Below are 18,387 nucleotides of genomic sequence, written 5' to 3'. Positions count from 1 at the left end.
CCCCCAGATATTCTCCAGTCCTTGCTTCTTTTCACCCTCTCCCTGAGCTGGTTCCTGCCTGCCTCCCTCTGCATGCCCCACACCGAGGGCTGGCCCAGGCTGAGTGCTCTCCACACCTGGGAACACAGACTTTGGGGACCGCTACCTCACATCTTGTCACTATCACTTTCTCTGGCAAGAAAGGAAAATAACTGGGGGCAGCAGGTGTTCCCAAATCCAATAGGATATCTGAGAGCTGAGGGTGGAGCCCCTGCGGCATCCTTGCCTGACCCCAGACTGAAAGTGAGCCCCTTCCTAGGTCACAGGAGCAAGATGGGTTAGCTGATGGTGAGCACAGTTTTCCTGGGACCACTAAGTCTGGCACCTGAGAGGCTGAGCAGACCAGTTCTTGGTAGGGGCTTCCTGTCACCTCTCCCTGTGGGCCAGGAGCAGGTGACAGCTGAGGTCCCAGTGGAACGGTGGGGAGACAGTGCTGTGTGAACAGAGAATTATAGGGCACCAGAATGCTCTGGAGGGAGCCAGGGAGCTCCGGATGCAGGGCCCCTCCCCTGCCTGCTGTCCTGTAGCTTCCAGACCCTGGGACCCATTGTGCCCTCTTTAAGCCAAGCCTCAAGCCTTTGTGAACAAAATTGAATCCTTTTCCTGAGTTCCTGCACAGTTGAGTTGAGGGGAAGGAGAGGAGCAGAGGGAAACAAACCCCAGGGCCTGAAGACAGCTGCATTTCTGCTGCGCCATCACTAGGTGGCACCCTCGAGGTACCAGCTCCAGCTGGGGAGGGCTGAGTGTTCTGACACTTGCCCAGTCTAATTTCAGCCTGAAAGGCTGTGGTCCTCCACATTCTGAATCGCACCAGGCCTGACCAGCTCTGTCTGTCCACTGAGGCAGCTCATCGATACCTCCAGACTCTGTACTTCGGGTCATTTTTACCTAAGAGTCAGAAGGGATCATTAGGGATAACCTGCAGTCCTAATGATCTGTCATTATCTGCCTACTTATCCTCCTCCCCCACAGGGCTCCCTGGAGGCAGGGATTGTCTTATTGTCTTTGTCACAGCAGAGAGGGTGTTTGGTGGTGAGTGATGTGAGCAGACAGAGTGTTGCCATCACTGTTCCCTGCTGCAGTTCATCTAGTGAATGCTTTTTTAGTATCCAGCTGTCCTATCTGCTGGGAAGCTGGGGGTGTGTGGGGGGGAGGTACCCAGGCACATGTAGACCCTGGGAGGGGAGCTGGTTCAGACACAAGAGTAGCCTTTCCCCTCTGGCCTGGTTCTGCTGGTGCCAGCATTCTAGGGGGCCTCTAGAGAGGAGGAGGTGCCGAGGGACACAGGCTAGGGCTGTAGGATGCTGCTTGTTTCTGGGGAGAATGTCCAGGCATACCTGGCCTTGTCTGGCACTGGGAGCAGGCACACACTCGTCAAGAACAGAGACAGGGGCTGGGAAGGACTCTAGAACCTATGGTGGTCCTGCCCTCTCGCCTGGCCCCAGCTCATGCCCTTCAGGAGCCTCCTGGTGTAACAGGGAGCAGCTGTGTGGTCGTCCTAGGGTCCCGATGGAGGTTTGGAGGGCTGCATCTGTTTTGGGGAAGAGAGCCAGCCCCTCCCCGAGCAACTGCTTCTGATAGCCAGGGATGATGTCAGCAAGGGACCTCCACCCAGCCCAAGGACAGACGGACAGTGTGAGTGAGGTCTGAGGTCTGGACTCTGCCTAGAGACTATGGGTGATTGTTGAGTGTCCCTCACCCACTGTAGTTCCTAGGAAGAAGGGTGGAAACTGTCCCACTGAGTCAGTGGAGGCCAGGCCAGCCTGTGCTCTTGGGTGTGACCCTGGGAAGGGGCCCCTTGCAGAATCCTCTCCCTGATGGACTGACACTGACATGCAGGTGCCATTTCCCTGCCTGGAACAGGCTCCACAGTAAGACTGGCATTGTTCACTGGGGTAATTACTGGTTTGGGTTCAATTTCCATTCAAAACAGTAATCCCAGTCTGAGCTGGGTGTCAGATCTGAAGGTTGATTATTAGTAACACTTATCAACAGCCTCTCTCAGCTTCAGGCAATTACAGCTAATCTGCCTTTCCTGCTCCCCACCGTGCAGAACTGCCAGCCTCTTCCCTGCCCGCCCCCTCTGTTCCCTCTTCCCCTCTCTTCTTCTCCCCTCCTCTCTCCTAAGCAGCCAGACTGAGGAAGGGCAGGAGATGGGAGCCACCTTCTGAGTCACCATCACCCCGATATGTAGGGGCCCGTGTGCACACTGGGAATCTGTGCTGCTCAACAGCAATCTTTGTGTTGCAGAGTCTTGTGAAACCTGAATCTGGTTCTGTCAGAACTGAGAGGAATCCCTGCAGTTTGCAGACAGGAACTCGTGTGTCCTGGCTCCTTGTCATATGATGTATTTTCAACTGCATGAGGGTCCCTCTTGCCCCCGGTTCCATCTGTCCTCCCCTTCAGGCCTGAGACTAGGGTGAGGCAATCGGGGCATTTACCTCAGATACGAAATTTAAGGAACCACCAAAAAGCTCAGTAATTGATGTAACTAATATTTCAATGCAATACTTTTTTACATGTTTATTTATTTTTGAGAGAGAGAGAGAGAGAGAGTGTGTGTGTGTGTGTGTGTGTGTGTGTGTGCATGAGCAGTGCAGGTGCAGAGAGAGGGGGGCAGAGAATCTGAAGCGGGCTCTGTGCTGACTGCAGGGACCCCGACGTGGGGCTTGAACCCATGAAGCATGAGATCATGACCTGAGCCAAAGTCTGACGCTTAACCGACAGAGCCACCTAGGCACCCCTTCAATGCAATCCTTTTTAAAAATCAAAACCAATGCAAAAACATCCCTAATGAACAAAATCAAAACTTTAATAGAGGATCCAACCCTTGATTGCAAGATTTGGCCTCACTTGCCTCACTCTAATTCCAGTCCCACAGAACCTGTCTTTGTTTAAAATTTCAATGTTTTGCTTATCAAGAGTATTTTTACATTCAAGTTGACTTAAAGGTTATCTTGATCAGTGAGTTTTGGTACCTCCTTAAATTTGGCTCCTCATTCAACTCCCCCTCACTATTAATTGGGCGCTAACCCCTGCTCCCTCCATTTCAGCTTCTCTCTGAGCTGGGACCCCCACCAGAAGCTGGCCTTCCTGGTGCCCTTCCTCCACTGCATCCCTCTGGACTTGCTTCAGCCTTCAGATCCCTCTGAGAGGCCGCAGGTTGCCATGGTAACTGCTGCATTAATGGGCAGACAGAACGTGCAGGTCTTGCTTCTGTCCCAGATCGGGTCCAGCCAGGGCTGGATAAGCGCAGGCATGCCTGACAGAGTCCCTGACGCACGAATCTCAAAGGCAGCTAACACACTGCTGCCCGTGTATAGGGATGGAGAATGTCACATGTTTCCGAATCCCTCCCAGGGAGAGGACAGCAGGTCACTAAAGGAAGGCTGTGATGATCTGTTTGTGACGGGGAGGCAGAGGAAGCGCTGAAGTAACCAGGGGTGCTGGCTGACCAGCCTCCTGCAGAGGACAGGTCTAATTCCCGGAAGGGCTTCTGTTTTGCTGAGCTGGACGTGAGCTGAGGCGCACCTGCACCAGAGGATGCCGCCCTCCCCTGTCCCTTCCCCCAGGCTGTGCTCGGCTTGTCGAAGGGCTAAACAGACATTTCAGGAAAAGCAATGTGGAAGAGGTGCCCAGGATGCCAAATCGTATCCGGGACTTGGGGTGTTGTCACGTCAAGGTCCAGGCCTAGGGAGCTGGGCCACTCAGTGTCCAGTTGCTGTCACTGAGGGTCTTGGAGGTAATGTGTCAGAAGCGCCCCTACCCTTGGTCCTCTGCTCCACGAGCTCTCTCCACAGCCCCACAGAGTCGGCCCACCCTCCATCACCCAGACTGGCAGTCTGCCATCCAGTGCCCGCTCGGGGCCTCAGTTTCCTCTTCTGTGATATACCGATGACAGTGCCCTCCCTGGAGGGTTGTGCTCACCATTAAGAGCTAACATATGTAAAAGTGCTTTGAGCTGCAAAGCACCAGGACAGACAGACTAAAAAGTCACGTTCGGTGGGGCCCTGGAGGTCAGAACTGGAACCAAAGGGAAGTGTATTTGAGCTTGAAGTGAAGAAGAAATTGCCAGTCACCAAGAAGGAGGGACCACTCTAGGAGTGAGCGCACTGATGCTGGAAGTGTGCACGGAGACGTTTCATAATCACCAGTCGATCCACTTTGCTTCCAAAGGACTTCCTGCCCCTGGCTGTGACCTTGACTGTGACCTTGACTGTGACCTCTCCCAGGGTGTCCTGAAGCTGCCCCACTCCACCCCAATCCCCATCACCCTGGAAATGAGGAAGCTGGCTTCTCTTACAGTGGATGCGGCTTTTTCCTGTTCCATGTTCCCTGATTTAACGTATGGACCAGTGTATAAACCGGAGAACTTGGGCAGGCAGTCAAATGGGGGTGGGGGGGAAGGGGTGGGGGAGTGGGGGAGGACCTAGTGTTTGAGAAAGTGCTGACCTGAACATTGGTTTAAGATGCCCTTTGACTCTGACTGGAAAGTTCCATTCTGCCCGCAGTAGGACAGAAGACATCTGAAAGACAAGTTATAAGAGATGGAGGGATGAGGTCTCTAGTTCCAGGTGGGCACCCACATATGCTCCCCTACCTGGAAACTGCCGCCTGCAACACATCTGTGCACGAACCCTTTGTGCTGATGGCCCCATGCTGGCTTTGGAGCTTTGTGGCACGTGTCAAAGTGGAGAGAACCACAGGCCGAGAGTTGGGAGACGTGGCTTGGACACTTCCTTCCCCTGAGCCCGATTCGCCCATCTGTGACATGAAGGGGAGGGGTTGAGGTGCCCTCCTCAGCTGATGGTCTGTGATTCTCTTGCCTTCTGGAGGCCATGAGATCTGCCTCTCCTCCACAGCTACTTACGGTGTCTCTACGAGTCTTTGTCTGTCTGCTTGGCACAGCTAGGGGCTGAGGTCTTCAGATCTAGTCCGAGTGGGGTCAGCAATGTGCGGTTTTTCATCTAGACATCATTGCCCTTCAGATATTTGAAATTACATCCCAAAGATTTCTAACTGTTGATCTAGGCACTCACTGAAAGTCTGGGTGTCATTTTCGCAAGAACTTGGCCAGGGTTACGCAAGAAAGGGGAAGAGGTGGGGTGGGAGTAGGGGGGAGAGAGGCAGAGGTGACATGATCCGGGAGTTCCAGTAGGCACCTGACCGCGGGGACACTGGAGGGGTTGGCAGGACTTGGCAGAGTACATCGGCTTAGCTTCTGTCCTGAGTCAGTGGGGAACTTCTGGAGGGTTCAAGCAGGGTCGGGAGACATGATCAGATTTGCATTGAGAACGCTCACTCTGACTCCAGTGGAGGAGGGCCCTTATGAGAGGAGCAAGTTGGAGGCAGACACCATCCTGATGCCAAGATCCAGGTGACAGGGACACCCTGCTGAGGATGTGGACCTAAGGAAGGGGGTGGAGTTGAGAGAGGCTTGCCAGCCGGCAGCAAAGGGCTGGATGATCGCCTGCCGGCCTTGGCAGGGGAAAGTGGACAGGAAGAGCTGGAAGCTATGCTGGCACCTTGGGGACCAGACGTGTCACTCACAGAGACAGAATGAAGATAAGTGCTCGGACTCACAGGAAGTCCTAAGCTACATACCTGAGTGCGAGCTGCTGTAGGACATCTGGGGAGATGTGTCCAGAGAGCAGGTGGAGGGAGGGTTCTGGAGTTTGGAAGAGCGGTGGGCTCACAATGCAGGCAGTGTATGTTCTTGATAGAAGTGTTGTGGGAGGTGAGGCCCTGTGAGGGGGAAGATCACTCCCGTGCCCTTTAGGTGGAGTGAGAAGACAAGAGGCTGAGGACACAGACAAGGAAATCCTGGATCCCCCACGAGTCCCTCAAAGACACAAGGTGGGAGACCTCCAGCACAGAGACTGCTACCAACACAGGGCAGGCCACGGGGAGCAGCAGTGGATGTGTTTTCCCGCTGTGGTTCCTCCAGATGGGGACTTTGTCCTCAGTGCACCTGGCTCTGCTGGGGTTGCTATAGCAACCACAGAGGCAGGCACACTTGGTCTCTGTGTTGCCATGGAAACGAGCGGTTGGGTATCCCTGAGTGGCAGGGCCATGGAGGCCTTGGGGAGTCAGTCTGGTCCCGAAGGGCTTGCAAGGGGGAACTGTGACCAGCAGAGAGGGTTTCTGTGTCCTAGTGAATCAGTGACGGTGGTTGTTAGTGTGACTGTTGCCACAGTGATGGGGGAGACACCGGCGCGAGCTTCAGTTCGGAGCTGAGTAGTATAAGGAACTGCAACAGGCTCCAGGTCTTTGTGTGCCGCCTGAAGCAGCCCCAGCCTCCAGACTCACCCCATCGTCTGGCTGCCATGGAGGGAAGGACCCTCTCCTTTCTTTCTGGGTTTGCACTCTTTTGCCGAGACAGGGATTTTGTTCCCAGGAGGCACTCCCCGGCCCATGGGATCTCAGCATTCAAAGCAACACAGGAAACCTGGGCCCCTGAAACGGGGCCACCGAAGAGATCGGTAAGCACTCAACACCCCTGCCTTTAGCCCGTGGACCCCCACCCCCCGGGTCCACCCCACCCACCTACCCTCACCGACCTCACCCCTTTGCAGTTCCAAGACCTTCCCTTCCCCATCACCACGCCGGGCCCCCACAGCCCTCCCAAAGCCTCAGGAGCTAGGCAGGTGAACAGGGAGGCTCTGCTCCTCCACCTGCCCCAGATCAGAGGGGCTTCCTCTGCCATGGGGGTGAGGCCTCTGCCCTTGGCAGCTCCACACTCCGGCTCTCTGCCTCTTTTGGTGGGCTTCTCCTCCTGGTCTGCACCTGGCCCCCTGTTTCGTCCCAGGTCTCATTACCGCCCCCATTCTGGGCTGCCTGCTTGCTGTCCCAGAGCTCTTCCACCCTGATCCCATTGAGTCCCCATCTGAAGTGGCCAAGACCAAGGCCCTGAAAGAGGCCTGAAAGACCTGGTCTGGCCAGGCAAGGGGCAGGAATGATGAAGTTGAGGCAACAGGGCGTGGGGTCACCCCTTCTTTTCCCCCCCCAGGAGAACAACCAGGAGGAAGTACTGGAAGGAAGGAAGGGAGATCGCTAGGTGAGCTGGCAGGGGAGGAGGGAGCGCTGGCTTGGAATGGGCCATTCACGGGAGACTGCAGGGAGGTGGTGGGAAGGACATGAGCAGCTCAAGGGCTATGGACCCCATATGTACTGAGTGTGTGTGTGTGAAATGGGGTCCTGGGGAGGGGTGACCCCTCCAAAGGCTGAACTCACTATGGCTGTTATGGCCTTGGTTTGTTCCTCTTAGATTCTTCTGGGGTCTTTTTGCCCTGACTCTAGCCAGCTGCCTAGAGGGCCCAGCTCCCCAGCCTATCCTGGGACTCTCAGCCAGGCCTTTCCCAGAGAGGAGGTGTCCTCAAGGTGTGGCCCAGGACCACTGAGGGAATTCCTTCCCACTGTCCACATCCCCAGACCCACATGCTACTTGCACCAGGCTGACATCCCAGGCCTGTCTTCTACAGTCACGAAATGGGTCTTTTCCAAGACTCTTGACAGGACCTCATTTGTTCTTCACTCATGACAGGAGCCCTAGGACATACTGTTGGTCCAAATGATGGGCAGAAATAGCTGCCTTGTGAAAGAGGGGGCTCAGTGCTGGGTGCAGATAGGCAACATGATGGGATCCCCTCACCAGCGTCAGCACGGGGTGCTGAGGATCCCTGGGACCCGAGGAATCTGCCTGCCTCCCAGGGACGAGGCCAGACAAATATGGTAGCATCTGGAGCTCTCATGGATGTTGGTCCTGGGTTTCTGATGGGGTTTGTGATGATGGTGCCCTAAGAGGGTAGAGAGCCAGTGGTCTCTGGTATGGCCCCATGGCTGGCCTCCTATGTTCTCCTTTTCAACACAGAGCTTCAAACCAGGTAGAATTTTTAGCTTAAAGAAAATCTCATGAAGAGGAAGATGGGAGGCATGGAGGTGGTGGTATGTATCCCTTGAGCTTAATTCAGAGGCTCTCAGGAAGGAGGAAGAGGAGGATACAAGGAGTGAACCCTAGGGGGAGGACTATACAGTATGACTCTCATGAAGCTTGAAGACTTCAGCTCATTTGTTTTCTGCAGCTCATGCATCTTGAGCGCTGTGAGCTGATGAGTGTCTCCTTCCTGCATCCACAACCCATAGACCGTCAAGGCTGCAAGAAGCTTTGAGATCCCACAGCCAGTCCCTTGTTTTCCAGCAAACCGAGGCCTCAGGGCAGGGTCACACTGCAAGTTCATGGCAGAGTCAGGACTAGAACTCAGGCCCCCTACTCAAGGCTCTTTCTCTACACTGCAGGCCAGGGAGCCAGCCTCACTGTATGGAAGTCAAGGGGCTTACTGGGAGCGTGTGGTCTTTTGGTTGTGACCTTGCTTCATGTGAACAGAAGCTCTGAGCATACTGTGACCATCTATCTACAGCTGATGGCTAGCTAGCAGGGACTTCTGGTCATACAGGGTTTCTGGGATGGCTAATTTCTGGGATTTGGTGCCTCTACTTTATACAGGGCTCTCGATACCACTCTGGCTCTTCCGTGTTTAAAGGCTCTGCCAGTATTTCTTAAAGCTGTGTAATTCAAGATGGTGCCAACAAACATGATGTTTCACCCATGCTGACCAGTCCTGAAGGGCACACAAGGCTGTAACTAGATGAACAAGGGAGGTGAGGACCCAGGCAGCCTCAGGGATGAAGGCTGAGTTATAAGGACATATCTCTGCAGGTTGGGAGTAGTCATAATTAATGGCAAAGTTAGATGGTCCAGCCACCTAGGGACCCAGCCAAAGCAAAAGAATCTGGTCCCAGTGTTTATATGCTAGGTTCTACCATCCTACCAGGAGCTTCCATATCTGTGAAAACAGCTCTTCCAAACCCTGGTTCTGAGGTACTTGTCTTCAGCTCACTGACTGTCACCTCTATTTCAGCCATCCATTACCATGATCTTGTCATCATTTGAAACCATTCCACCTCTGAAGTCTTAATCTCTGTGTCCCTGTTATGCTGTCTGTCTCCCTTGCCTCCACCATGACTGTTTACAGAGACCTTCAAGCTCCTGCTTCTTACTTTCTCCCCTCACCCTGAATCAGCTCTTGGTCCCCTCCAATCTGGTTGCTATGACCTATAACTTGAACTGTTCACCATTCACTACCTGGCCCCTCAGCCTCCGACCTCACCCCTAGAACATGGTAACTGCCATCCTTCTTTAGTCCTGGCTTATTATAGGGCTGAGGTGGTGGGTGGAAATCCCTTCATGAATTGATGCTAGTGCGACTTCATGGTCCAGCTGAGCCCTCAGCAGTGCCCAGCAGTCCTGCTCCAAACTCCACCCCCCAGCCGTTTCAAAGCTCTCGTATAACCCTCTTCTTTTCCACACCACAGCTTCCTCACTCACTCTCAGCAGCCAACCCAGACTCTCTCTTTACAAGGAAAAGAAAATTTTACAAGGAAAATTCAGGAGGGAATTTCTTTAACCTCTGCCCTGGGTTCCAAATTTACCTGCATCCATGCCCATCCGTGCCTCTGGCCCCCATCATACTGAGAGATAGGTGTCCCTCTTCCAGTCAACCTCTCCCCCAGAGATCTGGTAACCCTCCCCTTGACCCCTGCCTGAGTACTTCCTTCTGTTGCTCTTTCCTTGTCCCCTGTGTCTTCACTGACTCCACTCTCCTGGCTCCTTCCATTGTAACCCAGTTAAAATAAAAAATACCTTGACTTTACAACCTTCTCTCTCTCCTCCTTTTCTCAGCCAAGCCTATTGAAATCAAAACCAGTGCTTATGATCTCCATCTCCCAGGTCCTGCTGCTGAGTATGCAATCTGCTACAGGCTGGCTTCTGCTCCCACTACTCTACCCATGCTTCTCATGCCCATGTCTCCAATGATTCTAACTGTAAATCCTGGTGCAGCCTGTGAGGTCCTACTTTATCTGTGCAGCGTTTGATGTAGCTGAGCGCACTTTGCCTTTCCAAGCACTCTTCCCTTGAGCTCCATGACCTCACACTCTCCTTTTCTGCCTCCTATTCTGATAGGTGTTTCTCTGTTTTCTTCATGAGAGTTTTTTCTTCTGTTCACCCTGGTGATGCTGAACTGGTCCAGAATTCTGTCCTGATCTCTTTCTCCCTTACGCTTGTTTCTGCTGATCTACTTGATTGCTATGGCTTCAACCTCTATCTCGAAGCTGATGACTACAGCTGCTACCTAGACATTCGTCCTTTGTTTTATTTTTTCTTTTCAGGTCTGTTACCTTGTGCATCATGTGTATTGAAGCTCTGTTCTAGGTGCATAAATATTTAAGATTGTTATATCTTCTCAAGACCTTAACCCCTTCATTAATACGAAATGTTCTTCTTTATCCCTGGTAATATTTCCAGTTGGTTTGTGTAATCACTCTTGCTTTCTATTGACTAGTGTTTGCATGGCATATATTTTTCTATCCTTATCTTTTTAACCTCTCTGATTTTATATTTAAAGAGGGTTTCTTGGGGCACCTGACTGCCTCAGTTGGAAGAGCATGCAACTCTTGATCTTGAGGTCATATGTTAGAACCCCATGTTGGGCATAGAGTTTACTTAAATAAATAAAATTAAAAAAAATAAAGAGGATTTCTTTTAGAAAGCATATAATTGTGTCATTTTTATCCAATATGCCATATTTGACTTTTTAATTGGAGTATTTAGACCGTATACGTTTGATGTTATTATCACTATGGTTGAGTTTGAGTCTATCATCTTGCCATTAGTAGTTTATTTGTCCTACTTGTTCTTTGTTCCTTTGTCTTCTTTCTTTCTTTTAGATTGGGTGTTTTTATGGGTTTATTTTGTCTCCATTCTTAGCTCATTAGTTGTAACTCTTTTTATGTTTATGTTTTATTCGTTTTTATTAGTCATTGCTCTGGAATTTACATGACATATCTTCACCTTTTAAATAATCTGATACCATTCATGAGTATCATAAGAACCTTACGATAGTATGATTCCATTCCTCCTTTCTGTCTTTTGAACTGTTGTCATGTATTTTGCTTTTATTTCTCATAAAAACCCAACAATACATTATTATTTTTGTTGTTTTAAACAATTCAAAAAAAATTTTTAATGTTTATTTATTTTTGAGACAGAGAGAGACAGAGAATGAACAGGGGAGGAGCAGAGAGAGAGGGAGACACAGAATCCAAAGCAGGCTCCAGGCTCTGAGCTGTCAGCACAGAGCCCGATGTGGGGCTTGAACCCATGGACCATGAGATCACGACCTGAGCTGAAGTGGGATGCTCAACCGACTGAGCCACACAGGCACCCCAGTTGTTTTTTTTTTTAAGTAACATCTTTATTGGAATGTAATTCATATACCATACAGTTCACCTATATGTAGTGTTCCATTTAATGGGTTTTAAGTTGTGCAACCCACACTATAATCAATCTTAGAACATTTTTATTACCTATACCCCCCACCACCAAAAACTGCATACCCAGTAGCAATCACTCTCCTCTCTTTTACCTTCCCCCAGCCCTAGGCAACTGCTAACTTATTTTCTGTATAGATTTGCCTATTGTGGACATTTCATATGAATGGAATCACATACTATATGCTTGTTTGTGGCTGGCTTCTTTCCTTAGCAGAATGTTTTCAGGGTCCATCTATGTTGTAGCATGTCTCGATGGTTTATTTCTTTTCATTGCCAAATAATATTACACTGTATGGGCACACACATTTTGCTTATCTATTCATCAGTTGATGAATATTTGGATTATTTTCACTCTGTAGCTGTTATAAATGATGCTGCTGCGAAGATTTATGGACACATTTCATTTCTCATGGGTATATACCTAGCAGTAGAACTTCTGGGAAACTCTAATGTTCAGCCTTTTGAGGAACTGCCAGACTGTTTTCCAAAGTGGCCGCATCATTTCACATTCCCATCAACAATGTATGAAGTTTCTAATTTCTCTACATCCTTGCCAATAAATGTTTTATCTGTGGCTTTTATTATAGCTATCCTAGTGCGTGTGAAGTGGCATCTCATTGTGGTTCTGACTTCTATTTCCCTGATGACTAATCATAACTAATAATGTGCCTATAGGCCATTTGTATATCTTCTTTGGAAAAATGGTTATTCAGATCCTTTGCCCATTTTTAAAATGGATCATTTGTCTTTTTATTATTGAGGTATAACCATTTGTTAGGTATTTAGATACAAGTCCTTTGTCAGATAATGACTTGCAAATATTTTATCGAATTCTATGGCTTATCTTTTCACTTCCTTGACGATGCCCTTTGTAACACAAAAGTTTTAAATTTTGATGAAGTCTGATTTATCTATTTTTTATTTTGCTGCTGGTGCTTTTGGTGTCCTAAGAAATCACTGCTTAATCCAAGGTCATGAAGATTTGTATCTCGGTTTTCTTCTAAGAGTTTTATGGTTTTAGTCCTTATGTTTAGGTCTTTGATTCATTTTGAGTCAATTTTTGTGTATAGTGTGAGGTAGAGGGTCCCAGGTCATTCTCATTTTAGATACTCAGTTGTCCCAGCACCATTTGCTGAACAAAACTATTCTCTCCTCCCCTACATGGTCTTGGCATTCTTGCTACAAATTGATTGATTTATACATGAGTTTACTCCCAGACTGTAAATTTACTGCCTTGATTTACGTGTCTGTCCTTATGCCAAGACCACACAGTCTTGGTTATTATAGCTTTGTTGTAAGTTTTTGAATTCAGGAAGTGTGAGCTCTCCAAATTTGTTCTTTTTAAAGATTGTTTTGGCTATGCTGGGTGCTTGAATTTCCATATGAATTTTAGGATCAGCTTGTCAATTTATGCTGAGAAACCAGCTGGTATTCTGATGGGGATTGTGTTGAATCTGTAGATCAACTTGGGGAATATTGCCACCTTAACAGTAGTTAAACTTCTGATCCATAAGAACAGGATGTCTTTTTATTTACTCAGGTCTTCTTTAATTTCTGTCAAAGAAATTTGTAGTTTTCATTGTAAAGTCTTATACTTCTTTTTAAAAATGTATTCCTAAATATTTTATTCCTTTTGATGCTCTTGAAAATTGAATTGTTTTCTTAATTTCATTTTTGGATCATTCACTGCAGGTGTATAGAAATATAACTGATTTTGTGCATAGATCTTGTATCCCATATGTTTGTGGAACTCGTTTGTTAGCTCTAATAGTTCTTAGGGTAGATACCTTAGGTTTTCTTTATGCAAGATCCTGTCATCTATGAAGACAGATGGTTTTAATTTTTCCTTTTTAATCTGCAAGTCTTTTATCTCATTGTCTTATCTGATCACCTTGGCTAGAACCTCCAATACAGTATTGAACAGATTTGTCAAGAACGAGCATCCTTGTTTTGATCTTAGGGGTAGGTAATACATTCAGTTTTTCACTGTTAAGTATGATTTCAGCTTTTGGTTTTCCACAGGTGCCCCTTATCAGGCTGAGGAAATCCCCTTCTATTCCTAGTTTGTTGAACGATTTTATCATGAAGAGGTATTGAATTTTTGCAAAGGCTTTTTCTTCATCGCCTAGACAATAATGGGATTTTTATCCTTTATTCTTTTGATATTGTATATGATATTATTGATTTTTAAAAATTTTTTTAATGTTTATTTACTTTTAAGAGAGAGACAGAGTGCGAGAGGGGCAGGGGCAGAGAGAGAGGGAGACATAGAATTTGAAGCAGGCTCCAGGCTTTGAGCTGTCAGCACAAAGCCTGACATGGGGCTTGAACTCATGAACTGTGAGACCATGACCTGAGCCAAAGTTGGACTCTTAACTGACTGAGCCACCCAGGTGGCCCCCGAGATTGATTTTTAGATAAGCCAACTTTGCGTCCCTGGCATAAGTCCTCCTTGGTCAAGATGTATCTCTTTTATACATTGCTGGATTCAGTGTTTTTGTTTCTTTTTTTGTGAGATAAAAATTTTTCATGAGTACCTACATATTTACTTTTTCTTAGGCTCTTCATATGTGTATGTAAATTATCCTCCAGTATCATTTTCCTTTTCCTTGAAGGACTTGACATTCCTTATAGTGCGGATTTGCTGGTGATGCATTCTCTCAGATTTTATTTGTATGAAGCAGTCTTTATCTTGCTCTCATTTTTGAAATATACTTTGACCAGGAATAGAATTAAAATTGACAGGGCTCCCCACCTCCCCGCCCCCCCCCCCCCGCCCTCCAGTACTGTGAAGGTGTTGCTGCACTGTCTTCTGGTTTGCATCATTCCATGAACAGTGTGCTGCCATTCTTTTCTTTGTTCCTGTTTGCAGTGTGCATTCCCTTCTCCTTTTCTGGCTGTTTTTTTTCCATATAAAGTAAAATTTATTTATTTTTAACGTCAGTCCAAGTTAGTTAACATATAGTGTAATAATGATTTCAGGAGTAGAATTTAGTGATCCATCACTTACATACAATACCCAGTGCTCATCCCAACAAATGCCCCCTAATGCCCATCACCCATTTAGCCCATCCCCTACCCCAACATCCCTCCAGCAACCCTCAGTTTGTTCTCTGTATTTAAGAGTCTCTTACGGTTTTGCCCTTTTCTGGCTGCTTTTAAGCTTTTTTTCCTTATCACTGGTTTTCAACAATTTGGTTATGAGGGATCTTGGCATAGTTTTCTCTATATTTCTCCTGCTTGAGGTCTTTTGAGGTTGTTGGACTTGTGGGTTTATAATTTTCATCCAGTTTGAAAAGATTTGGGGCATTATTTCTTCAGATATTTTTTTCTGCCTCCCTCCTATTTCCTTCTTTTTTTTCCTGGAGCTCTATTTACGTGTATGTTGGATAGCTTGATATTCCACAGTTCACTGATACTTTGGGTTTTCTTTTTTCCGTACTTTTTTGCGAGTTTTATTTCGGAATATTTCTATTGCAGTGTCTTTGAATTCATAATCTTTTCTTCTGCAGTGTCTAATTCTATGCAGTGTACTTTTGTTTTAGGTATTGTGTTTCTCAACTCTGCAAGTTTGATTTGGATCTTAGTTACGTCTTCCATTTTTCTCCTCATTATAGGCATATTTTCTTCTACCTTCTTAGCTCTATGGAGTAAGTTTACAATAGCTCTTCTAACATTCTGGTCCACTAATACTATCATATTTGTCACTTCTACGCATGCTCCTTGTGATTGATTTTTCTTCTAATTATGTGTTCTAGTCTGCTTTTTTGCATGCCTGGTCATATTTTATTAAAGGATAGATGCTGTGAATTTTACGTTTTTACATTGTTGGGTGCTGGACTCTGTTTGGGGCTTTGTTCTGACACAGTTAAATTATCTAGAATTTGGATCCTTTTGAGGTTTTCTTTTCATCTTTGTTAGGGTAGGTCCAGAGCAGCCTTTAGCCAGGGGCTAATTTAACCTCGCTACTAAAGCAGTATTCTTCTGAGGACTCTGCTTGATGTCCTACATTTTAGGAGGTCCTTGCAGTCTGGCTGGTAGGAACACAACCTATTCCCAGCTTTCTGTGAGTTTCTGGGAATCTTTGGCCTGCTCCTCCCTGGTGATTCGTTACCCAGCCTCACATAGTCCCCTCACATGCATGAGCTGGTCAGCACGGAGCCAAATATTTGATCTCTTCCCCACCTGCACCAGTCCTGCAAACTCACATTCTGTCTTCCTTTTCAGGCCTGTACCTGTGGTTCCTTCCCCATCTTCACCTGGTAAACTTCCCATCATGCTGAAGGACTTAGTACCACCTCTGCTAGGAAGCTTACTCAGTTGTCCTAGTCACACACAGTGCTAAATTCTATCCTAAGTCTTACCCAACTTTTTTTAAAAATTTTTTTTAACGTTTATTTATTTTTGAGACAGAGAGAGGCAGAGCATGAACGGGGGAGGGTCAGAGAGAGAGGGAGACACAGAATCAGAAGCAGGCTCCAGGCTCCGAGCCATCAGCCCAGAGCCCGATGCGGGGCTCGAACTCACAGACCGCGAGATCGTGACCTGAGTTGAAGTCGGACACTTAACCGACTGAGCCACCCAGGCACCCCAAGTCTTACTCAACTTTAATCATGGGTTATATCCAAATATGCTACTTGGCTGTGACCTCTCTGAGGCTAAGGGCCTGTCTTGCTTGGCTCTGTACTGGTAGCGGAGGGCTATGTGTAGAGTAGGTGTTCTGTATAAGTGCGGGGAATGAATGAAAGCTGGGTATGGAGCCATGGCTGGTGGAAACAAGGAGACCCGAGACCAGCTGCCTTCCAATGATCTGGATGTCCCCAGGCTCTCTGGCCCAGAGCAGAAGGGCTCAGTGTAGGATAGCCTTCCTTCCAGAGTTGGACAGTACTGGGCTTGAGGGCTTAGGCTATTTCCTTGCTCTGCCGCACAGGGGCTAGATGTATGTGAGCATTCCAGTGGCTGCATTTGTACCTGCTTCAGAGGGAGCCCTGTGACATCATCCCAGCCAGTGTGGGTCCCAGGAGGGTCTTGGGGTGGGCTGGACTTATGGCTCCCCACCATCTCCTGCATGGTGGTCAGAAACAATGGCACAAGAAGCCTACTGTGTCACAGGAAATTCTTACTGAAAAGAGGTTTTGAATAGGGTGTGGGGCAGGGCTTTGATGACTGGGATGTGTGGCCATGCAGTGTAACTCTGTTGGGAAAGGTCCTGCTTGCTCAGCCACTTAGAAAAGTGTATACTGTGATTCGACTGTAACTTCCATGAAGGCAGGGGCCATGTCTGTCTTTTTCATTGTTGTGTCCTCAACTCACTGAGAACTCATAAATAATTGTCGAATGGATAATAACAGCTGAAATTTATTGAGGGCTTACAGCACATCACAGATGGTTCTAAGCCTTTTACATATATTAGTTCATATAATGGTAACAACCACCCTGCAAGGTACATACTATTATCATTCTCATTTTGCAAAAGGAGGAACTGAGACATGAGTGGATAAGTAAGTTGCCCAAGGTCACATTGTCACGTAAGTAGATCCTAAGGGCTTTGCCTAACTCCCTGTCCTGTAGTCTGGCTGAAGCAGGGCTACCTTGGGCTTTCCCAGCCCTACCAAGAGGGACTATGGGTGCCCCAGGGAGCCTTTCCCAGCCCCTGTCCAGTAGGGAGAGCTCTTCAGATACTGTGGCACATAGTCCCAGTACTTTAGAGCATGCGGGGTGCCATATTAGAGCCCATCCTAGATCAACTGAATCCAGATCTCTGGGAGCAGGGTCCTAGACACAGAATTTTTAAAGAGCTCCCCAGGGAACTCTGATGTCCAGACAGATTTGGGAACCACTGGCCCAGACTCCGGAGAAAGGAAGTAGATACTCCTCAGGAAAAGAAGTGATAGCTTCTTACCCAGAACAACTTCACAACACCTTTTTTAGAAGCATGGTTGTATTACGTGGTGTGAACATATATTATAAAATAACATTAAAATATTTTAAGAAGTATTGTAGTAAATTTGGAATATGTGAACAATATAAGGAAGAAAAATTAAATTCTCTATAATCCCAATATGTAAACATAACTCCTGTTAACTTTTTATTTCTATCTTTTACCCTTTCAAAGTATATATGGTATATATAAAAAACACAAATTGGGGCACCCGGCTGGCTCCTAATCTTGGGGTCATGAGTTTGAGCCCCACATTGGACCTAGAGCTTACTTAAAAATAATTTTTTTAAAGCACATATTTTAGGGGCACCTGAGTGGCTTAGTCGGTTAAGTGTCCAACTTCAGCTCAGGTCATGAACTCGTGGTTTGTGGGTTCGACACCCGCATCGGGCTCTGTGCTGACAGCTCAGAGCCTGGATCCTGCTTTGGATTCTGTGTCTCCCTCTCTCTCTCTCTCTCTCTCTGTTCCTACCCCACTTCTGCTCTGTATTTCTCTCTCTCAAAAATAAATAACGATTAAAAAAATAAAGCACATATTTTAGTGCACAGCTTATAATGCATTTCCACAGCTGAAAACAGTCATGTTCATAAAACCCAAACTAAGAAGCAGAATGTTGCCAGCACCCTACAAGTTCCCTTTGAGCTCTTTTGGTGACTGCCCCCTCCCAAAGCTATTTCCCTGACTCCTAATATCATAGATTGATTTCGCTTGTGCTCAGCATTTATATAAATGGAATAATTCACTATATCCTGTTTGAATGTGTCTTGCTTTGCTCAATATTATATTTGGGAGATTCATCTGTGTTAGGTATATACTTACACGGTAGTTCATTTTTTGCTGCTATATAGAATTTAATTGTGTGGCAATAGCACAATTTATATATCCACGTAACTGTTGATGGAATTTTGGAATTTTAAAGTATTTGGCAATCATCACATGGTGCTGCCAGGAACAGTCTCGTACACGTCCTTTGCACACGTGTGTGCATTTCTGTGCGGTATATACCCAGGAGTGA

The 18,387-nt window shown here is 47.3% G+C and overlaps 1 protein-coding gene across 3 annotated transcripts in view; it reads left to right on the top strand.

Annotated features, from left to right (window-relative positions):
- TUB (TUB bipartite transcription factor) overlaps nucleotides 1-18,387 on the top strand; it is an 87,799-nt gene that overhangs the window by 15,585 nt on the left and 53,827 nt on the right. The window contains exons 2-3 of one of the 3 annotated variants that reach the window (XM_040456963.1): nucleotides 6,437-6,521; nucleotides 7,049-7,096. The exons of 1 other annotated variant lie outside the window; for it this stretch is intronic. In XM_040456963.1, coding sequence (XP_040312897.1) covers nucleotides 6,454-6,521; nucleotides 7,049-7,096 — 116 coding nt within the window. In that variant the 5' untranslated portion in view covers nucleotides 6,437-6,453. Of the gene's footprint in view, nucleotides 1-6,306; nucleotides 6,522-7,048; nucleotides 7,097-18,387 lie in introns of those variants that run through there. One more of the 3 variants, XM_040456962.1, reaches the window with a different exon arrangement.

The sequence above is a fragment of the Herpailurus yagouaroundi genome, unplaced genomic scaffold (genome assembly GCF_014898765.1).
Source record: "Herpailurus yagouaroundi ecotype Mexico unplaced genomic scaffold, PumYag 218, whole genome shotgun sequence".
NCBI lineage: Eukaryota > Metazoa > Chordata > Mammalia > Carnivora > Felidae > Herpailurus > Herpailurus yagouaroundi.
The sequence above is the reverse complement of the archived record's forward strand: the minus strand, read 5'-3'. Positions and strand labels throughout refer to the sequence as shown.